Genomic DNA, 9,303 nt, shown 5'->3' on the forward strand with positions numbered 1-9,303 from the left:
CTGTTGATATAGCACCTAAAATCCCAGAAATATATATTTAAGTTTGTGGGTTTAAAGTGAAAAAATATGTATGACCACTTTTTCAAGGAATTGTAGTTGTAAATTGCATGTAAATAACATTTAAGTTCTGAGTGGCCAGCTTACATGGAGCAGCAGGGGAAAAATACATTTTATTCTCCCTGCAGCTGCTTTCAGTGACAGCCATCTCTGCAGCATGTATCAGATTATATCATTAGGCTGTACCCTGATAACTGCCCTGCACCAGACTCCGAATATGAAATATTTATAACAACCATGGAACCCCTAGAAATGTGTACTTACTAAAATAACAAATATGAGCATACAAGTACATCCAACACACAGTAGTAACAGAAAGTGAATGCAAAAATGAAAAAAATGCAACACAATCAAACCAGATCAAAGGGTCCCCAGGAATGGAGGAAGGGGTACGTTACCCATGTGATGCATCACCATCAGTGGCTGCTGAGCAAGCCAATAAAATAATTGCCTTTATATTCTCCTTTATAAAGATGAACATGAGTATATCAAAGTGTACTTTGTGAATTAATATTTCTGCTTTCATATTTTTTATTGAATTTATTTAATGCTTACCTTTGTGTTTTTTCTTGTTTTTTTTTTATGGTGGGGGCTTTCTTCCTTTTGTTTAGCTAATTTACCAAGGTCGTGAAGCCAACACAGGCATAAATATCTATGTATTTCAATTTCTACCAAAAAACAAAGATGCCAAGGTAATTCTATATTATAATTTTTCAGGCAGATGGTAAATGCTGTTTGTGTTTTGCATTGTATTGTGACATTTTTCAAGAGACTGTTCATTAAAATTATATAATAATTATAATAATAACAATAACAACATTATATAATAAATCAAAGCAGTAGCCAGGATTTAGTTATGTAGGAGCAGTAACCAGGAGTCAGGACTTAGTTATGTTAGTGCTGTAGCCGTGGCCTGGTTAAAAAAAATAAATTTGCTGTTATTGCTCACACACTCTCAGTTCATCATGGCATCTCATGGTAAAGCATTCTCTGAAGATCTAAAAAAAAGAATTGTTGCTCTACATAAAGATGGCCTAGACTATAAGAAGATTGCCAACACACTGAAACTGAGCTGCAGCATGGTGGCCAAGACCATACAGTGGTTTTATAAGACAGGTTCCAATCAGAACAGGCCTCGTCATGGTCGTCCAAAGAAGTTGAGTACATCATATCTAGAGGTTCTCTTTTTAAAATTGACATATGAGTGCTGCGAGCTTTGCTATAGAGGTTAAAGGTGTGGAAGGTCAACTTATGATTGCTCAGACCATATGCTGCATACTGCATCAAATTGATCTGCATGGCTGTGATCCCAAAAGGAAGCCTCTTCTGAAGATGATACACAAGAAGGCTTGCAAGCAGTCCCACTTAAGACTGAAATCACATCCTGTGATCTGATGAGACCAAGATAAACTTATTTGGTTCAGATAAGGAGTAAAAATACAAGTGTGTCCTTCTTACAGTCAAGCATGGTGGTGAGAGTATAACGGTTTGGGGTTGCATGAGTGCTGATAGCTAAGGGAAGCTACAGTTTATTGAGGGAACCATGAATGCAAACATGTACTGTGACATACTGGGACAGAGGATGATTTCCTTCGTTTAGAAACTGGACGGTATTCCAACATGATAATGATCCCAAACACACCTCCAAGGTGCATTGCTAAAGAAAGTGAAGGTAAAGGTGCTGGACAAGCCAAGCTTGTCTCCTGAGCTAAACCCTATTGAACATCTATGAGGCATTCTCAAATGGAAGGTGCAGGAGCGCAAGGTCTCTCTCCACCAGCTCCATGATGTCATTATGGAAGAGTGGAAGAGGATTCCAGTGGCTCCTGTGAAGGTCTCATGAACTCCATGCCCAAGAAAGTTGGGGCATTAATTGAAAGCAATGGTGATATCTTGTGCATTATCTTTAGAAGAGTCCTCTTCCTGGAAAGACAGCCATGCAGACAAATTTGACACAATTTGCAGTGTATGGTCTGAGCACTGACAGGCTGCCACTCCCATTCCTCTAACCTCTGCAGCATTGCTTGCAGCACGCATACGTCTATTTTGAAAAGACAACCTTTGCATATGATGCTGAGCATGTGCACTCAACTTCTTTGTTCGACCACACGGAGTTCTCTTCTGAGTGGAACATGTCTTGTTAAACCTCTCTATGGTTTTGGCCACCTTGCTGCAGCTCAGTTTCAGATTGTTAGCAATCTTCTTATAGCCTAGGCTATCTTTATGTAGAGCAGCAATTCTTTTTTCCAGATCCTCAGAGAATATTCTTTGTCATTAGTTGCCATGTTGAACTTAATGAGCCACATAACACCAGGGTGGAAAAATGGCTAATTGGGCACAATTTGGCCATTTTCACTTAAGGTGAACTCACTTTTATTGCCAGCGGTATAGACATAAATGACTGTGTGTTGAGTTACTTAAAGGGCACACCAAATTTACTGTAAATGGTATACCATCACTTTCTGATCTGTTGATGTGCAATTGCTGGAAACTCCACTAACCTTGAGAATAATGAGACCATATTTTTCCTGCTGATGTTGATGCAAGTTGGCACTGCGATCATAAAGTGATTATAATGTTCTGCAAATCTCTGTATAGCAAATAAAACGGAACACCAGTGCAGTGCTAAGTAGTGAAGAGGAAGAAATCTTAAAACTTCAAATCCCCCCCTTTTGCCACATTGAAAATAAAACAATTAAAAAAAAAATAAAAAATACACGTTTGGTATCATTGTTAAAGCTAAAATAAATAATTGCAATTAGTAAACAGCATAACGGAAAAAAAAATCAAAACTCCAGAATATTTGGCCGCTGTAAGATTGCAATAAAATGCATAAGAGGCGATCAAAATATCGTATCTACCCCAAAATAGTATCAGTAAAAACATCAGCTCAAGGCACAAAAAATAAGCTGTCACATAGCCCCAGATCCCGGAAATTTAGAATGTTATGGGTCTCGTAAAATTGCAACAAAAGCAATATTTTTATATTTTCTTTTGTTAACCAATTTCAGAATTTTTTCACCACTTAATTTGAAAAAAAAAAAAAAACAACTATAGATATTTGCTCTTTACGTACTATTACTGATTTGGGGAATCATAATGGCAGGTCAGTTTTATAATATAGTGAACATGGTAAATAAAAAGCCCAAAAAACACTTTTTTTGCAATCTCCCTGCACTTGGATTTTTTTTTTCTAGTACAATATATGGTAAAAATGAATGATGTCTTTCAAAAGTACAAGTCGTCCCACAAAAAAACAAGCCCTTATATGGCTATGTTGATAAAAAATAAAAGTTATGGCTCTTGGAAGAGGGGGAGGACAAAATAAATGTGCAAAAACGGAAATGGCAATGGTGTGAATGAGTTAATATACAGTGGAACCTTGGATTACGAGCATAATTGGTTTCGGGAGTGTGCGCTTAAACTAAGTTACTCTTATATCAAAGCAAGTTTTCCCATAAGAAATAACTGAAACAAAGACAATTTGTTCCACAACCCAAAAATATTTTCTGTATTTATACAAACTTATTACAGTAATACAAAATAATGTCCTGTATTCAAATAAAATTATTACAGTACACTAACAAAATACTGTACAGTAAAAAAGATATAAAACAAATTAAACTGCACTTTAGCTTACAATAGAAGTGTTTGTGTGCGGGAGGTACAATACAAGCAATGTGCTGTACTGGTTATCAATAAGAAAGTACAATACCATATCCACAAATGCAAATTGATAGACATGCTATATAGTATTTACTGTACTGTACAATGGTATACTGTGAACAATATACAGTACATATGTATAGAAAGTTACCTCCAGAGCGGGTCAGAGCGTGGTGAAAGGATGAAACCAGAAGTGTGCACGGTGAGTATTTGCTCTTATTGCAAATCATTGCTCTTAAACCAAGTTACAAATTTTTAGAAAGCTTTGCTTGTCTTGCAACACGCTCTCAAGCCAAGTTACTCTTAAACCAAGGTTCCACTGTATTGCTTTTGGGGGGGGGGCATAACCTGTTTGGCACTACTTCAATGAAGATCTGAGGAGTCACAATGGCAAAGAATGGCCATGAACTTCATATCCAGCCTATAATCAAAAATCTGAGCTGTGCTGAAGGGGTTTCACCTCTCAAAAAAGTAAAACAGGATCCTGATTTGGAAAAGAAAACAGGTGTTTTCAGATCTGCATCAGTATGGTGTTCAGACACGTATATCCTGAATAAAGTATATTTATCCAATCTACACCTACTAAATGGCCCCCAGTGAGGAAGACAGAAAATATCAACATCTAAAATACATCTAAAATACGAACATATGCCCAATCTTTTATGATCCCAAGAGTTTTAATGGCATTTGGCCATGATTGGCACATTTCTTACAGATACAGATTGGTATATTACGTCTGCCTTTCCAAAGAGAACTAAAAATTGGTATTTTTACTTACATTTTGTGTTTCATATGTTCTAATTGAAGGACAGAGTTGAAGACACAACAATGAAGAATGACTTTCAAATGGAGAGAAATGTTCCAAGAAGTTCAGAAAACTATGAAGATACACTCACTCCGACCAATAGACCTGCAAGCATACATGCCAATATACAGACTCCAGATAAAGAGGCTGAAACCAGATACAATACTCATATGCCTGGTTTAAAGGTTAATAAAAATGACATTGAAATGTATGACAACACTGGTCTAGTCTCTAACACGACACGCGGACTTCAGACAGGAACGTCACACATTAGAGATGTACAGACGACCAGTGGAGATGACATTCCAAGTAACAGAAATACTCCTAAAACCACAGAAAATGGAGCAAAGTATGAGGATACAATCAATGTGGTCAATACACCTGCAAGCATATATGGCACAAATGACTTTCCTGATACGCAGAATAATACTAGAGACAATAGCAGTACACCTGATTTAAACTTTGATACTATTACAAGTACAGTAAGTGTCCCTCAAAATGACATTGACATATATGAAGATAGGAGTCTACTTGCTAGTGTCACGGAGGGACTTCAGACAGCAATGTCACCCACTGAAGAAGTGAGGAAAACAAGTGACCATAGCGATGGAAATGATTACTATGGTACTGAAGGTAGTACAACTCTTGACATACCAGGCTACAATGACACTGATATGGGTAATCAAGGAACAAACACAGATTTTCTGGCAAACATTAATGACTCTAGTATTAACATAGGATGTATTGAATCTGATGGGCAATGCAAGCATGATCCCAAACCGAAGAAAGATATTATTGTGACACAGCCGCCAACACAAAAGGACTTGTTCTATTCAAAAGGAAGTATGGATAGACCTGACAAACACAAAAAGGAGGAGAAAAATACCATGAACTTTAAAGGCAAATCCAGCATGAAACCTACAAAAACAAATAAGCGTAAAAGTGAAAAACAAACTAAAAAAATATTGCAATACAGCAGTGGAAAAAGACAAAAGAGCGGAGGCAAGCGAGGCAACTACAGAGATAGTTCATCAGAAAGTAGAAGTGACAGTAGTCAAGAATTTGATTAAGTGTTTAGATCATTAAGAAATCTGTTTGAAGGTTTTGCTATGTAATCTGAAGGCAGCATGCTGTAGGGGTTAAAACACAGATTTCAGCAATGGCTCTCTTATCAAGGTCCATGCTGATGTTTACCTGCACTGTTTGTTTTAGCACCAGTAGATGTTCATTGCTCATATTAAATTGCCTCTTGCCCGGTAGGCTGACACACCCCCTGCTCTTATTAGCAGCTCACTGTTTATAGACATTATAAATACAGGGCCTGGTGCGGACGTGGTTAGCTCTCAGTTCTGCTGAATTGTTAAATCTAAAAACTCTCATTGTGTCAGAACCCCTGCACCGAGGAAGCTAAGTGATACATCGTTGGATTCAGGGTCTCTTTTTCTACAACATGCTGCTCTCAGATGAAGTAACAAAAACCTGCTGATAGATTCCCTTTAAAGACAGAAAGTGCCAGGAGTAAGCACTTCTTTTGGTGAACACAGGCCATTAATTAAGTTTTGTTTTGCAGCTAAATATTTTTATGTCAATTTACATGTAAGAAAAGTCAGAGCAGTGGGCAATGGCATAATGAGAGTCCAATGGGTTTCGTGCAAATATTTGTACTTACCCCTCACAACACAAACACACATGCATGCATACACATTAGCATGCTGATTGGTTGCATGGGCCTTAGTAGCATAGGGCCTGTGTAAGTATCTGCACCTTTTACAGCAGCATTTATTAACCAATACCAGTGTAACATCCTTCTTTGTTTTCCTGCTATAGTAGTGATATTTCATTTTTTTTGTTCCATACATTAAGAATAAAATAATGTCCCCGATTGGCCCCATACATTTACAACACCCATCATATAGTTCGATACATTAACAATATCCTCAATGTGGCCCCTCTACAGTAATGATGTCCTCTTATATGGCCCCTTTACATTGATATTGTCCCTCTATGTAGGCTTCATAAAGTAATGTCCCCTGTGTGGTCCCCTGATACTCTAAGGCCTATAGAAACAATATTCCTGAATTCTTGCCCCATCAACAATTAATGCCTCCAATGTGGCCCCAATATAATTATGATGTCCGCAAATGATGGTCCCCATAAATTATGCTCCCATATGGGACCCCCATATTGTAATAATGTCCCGCAATTCTGACCCCTATAAATTATGCTCCCATAGGTTGCCCAGATATTGTAATAATCTGCCCCAATTTTGGCCCTAAAATTATGCCCTTCATAGTTTACCATTATTATCATAATGTCCCCAAATTCTGACCTCCATATAATAATATTGGCCCCTTTGTGGCCCCTATTGTGCCCCTGTGGTCTTCCCCCACAGTGTTCTGCTATTTAAAAAAAAAAATCCAATTTCTTACCTGTCCTCGTTTCCATATTGAGTGGTTCTGTTCTTTTCTTCTTCCTCCATGTTGGCTCCATGCCCTAAGGATATGACTGCTGTAGGCCTGTCAGAGGCGATGTAATATAATCACGCTGGTGTCATGTACTTGTTCCATTTTAATGTCATTGCACACACGCTGGACTATGCTCTGTCTGCCCTTTGATCTTTAAGATGTCAATATGTGTTTGAGACTCCACTAAATAAGACTATTAGTCAAGACTCACTAGTAGATTTGACAATCAACATTTCACTGAAAAAAAGGGTGATGGAGGGATGCATTCTGAAACATAAACCATTGAGAATACATCTTTTGCCACTTTTATGTAAAACATAGGCAGAAAACCTGACAGCCTGTCAAGATATATAGGTCCCGCCATGTGGTCTGCCAGTACATTATCATCATCTCCCGTTTGACCATTATTTCCTCATTAAAAAATATTACATTTAGTAATGACTCGTAAATTCCCATTCTATAAATACACATTTTTAAGTTACACTGTTTGCTATATGTAAATATATGACTACTATAACAAATCTACTAATGTATCCCAGACAAATAGTAGCTATTAATTTCACCTTATGTAAAATATAATAAACAGTATGTGGTATTGATAGTGGTGTGCCATTTATTAATTTGTTTATTAAACCATGTATTAATCAAATTCAAGTGGCAGTGTTTTTTTCTTAGGCCGGCTTCTCACTTGCGAGTTTCTCGCAGTAGTGCAATGCGAGAAAATCTCGCATTGTACTCGGACACATGTTATTCAATAAATCAGCTCTCATCTGCGATTTTTTTCTCACTCCAAATCGGATTGAGAAAAAAATCGCAGCAAGCTGCTATTTGAAGAGTTTCTCGTGCAAGTCTCTCCAATGCAACTCTATGGGAGCGTGAAAAAAAAGTATGTCACACAGATCGACACTCACACCATCCTAGTGACATCCGTTTTTCTAAATACATTTATCGCATGTGTCACAAAGCACTGGAAATGAGTGAGGTCTCATAATGTTGGTCAATCTCTGTCAGTCGGTCTCTCCCTCTCGGTCTCTATTCTCTCTCTGTCGGTCGGTCTGTCGGTCGGTCTCTCTGTCCATGTCGGTCTATTCCTTTCCCCCCCTCTCTCATACTCAACGATCCCCGATCATCAGCGTGGCGCTGCACGGCGTTCACACTGCTCCGGCGGCTTCTCCTCTTTTGAAAAAGCCGGCCGCTCATTATTCAATCTCGTATTCCCTGCTTTACCCGCCCACCGGCGCCTATGATTGGTTGCAGTCAGACACGCCCCCAAGATGAGTGACAGCTATCTCACTGCAACCAATCACAGCTGCCGGTGGGCAGGTCTCTATCATGCAGTAAAATAAATAAATAATTAAAAAAAAACGGCGTGCGGTCCCCCCCAATTTTAATACCAGACAGGGTAACGGCACACGGCTGAAGGCTGGTATTCTCAGTATGGGGAGCCCCACGTTATGGGGAGCCCCCCAGCCTAACAATAACAGCCAGCAGCCATCCAGAATTGCCGCATCCATCAGATGCGACAGTTCTGGGACTGTACCCGGCTCTTCCCATTTTGCCCTGATGCGTTGGCAATCGGGGTAATAAGGAGTTTATGGCAGCAGCCCATAGCTGCCACTAAGTCTTAGATTAATCATTGCAAGCGTCTATGAGACACCCCCAATGATTAACCGGTAATTTAAAGTTAATAAACACACAGTGAAAAAATCCTTTATTTGCAATAATAAACACGAACAAATACCTTCGTTCACCACTTTATTAAGCCTCAAAAACCCCTCCAGCTCCGGTGTAATCCACAGAGGTCCCGCATCACTTCCAGCTCTGCTACATGAAGGTGACAGGAGCTGCAGAAGAACACCGCCGCTCCTGTCAGCTGAGTAGCGCGATCAGCGATGATGTCACTCAGGTTACTTGCAGCCACCGCTGGATCCTCCAAACAGTGACAGCAAGTCGCTAGAGTGACAGCGATGAAATCACAGGTGAGTTGCGGTCTCGGGTGGAGGATCCAGCTAGCCGCGGGTAGCCTGAGTGACGGCAGCGCTAATCGCGCTGCTCACTTCAGTGACTCAGGGGATTAGCGGTCACCGGTGAGTCCTTCACAGGTGACCGCTAATCAGGACGCGACACACAGACAGAGCCGCAGGATGACAATGAAGTCGGGTGAAGTACATCCGACTTCATTCTGATCATGCGGCTGTATCTGTGTCTGCTGTCAGTGACTATTCAGCTCTGCTGAATGGCAGATGACATAGAATAAAGGGATCCCATACGCATCAAACACGCATTACACACGCTCTGCTAGTCATTAAA

At 39.5% G+C, this 9,303-nt stretch overlaps 1 protein-coding gene across 1 annotated transcript in view; it reads left to right on the forward strand.

Moving 5' to 3' along the window:
- The window catches only part of LOC142292160 (uncharacterized), a 32,111-nt gene extending 24,469 nt beyond the window's left edge, over window positions 1–7,642 (forward strand). The window contains exons 4-5 of the mRNA XM_075337318.1: window positions 669–749; window positions 4,531–7,642. Coding sequence (XP_075193433.1) covers window positions 669–749; window positions 4,531–5,598 — 1,149 coding nt within the window. The 3' untranslated portion in view covers window positions 5,599–7,642. The remainder of the gene's footprint in view (window positions 1–668; window positions 750–4,530) is intronic.
- The last annotated feature ends 1,661 nt before the right edge of the window (window positions 7,643–9,303 follow it).

Source organism: Anomaloglossus baeobatrachus, chromosome 1, assembly GCF_048569485.1.
Source record: "Anomaloglossus baeobatrachus isolate aAnoBae1 chromosome 1, aAnoBae1.hap1, whole genome shotgun sequence".
NCBI lineage: Eukaryota > Metazoa > Chordata > Amphibia > Anura > Aromobatidae > Anomaloglossus > Anomaloglossus baeobatrachus.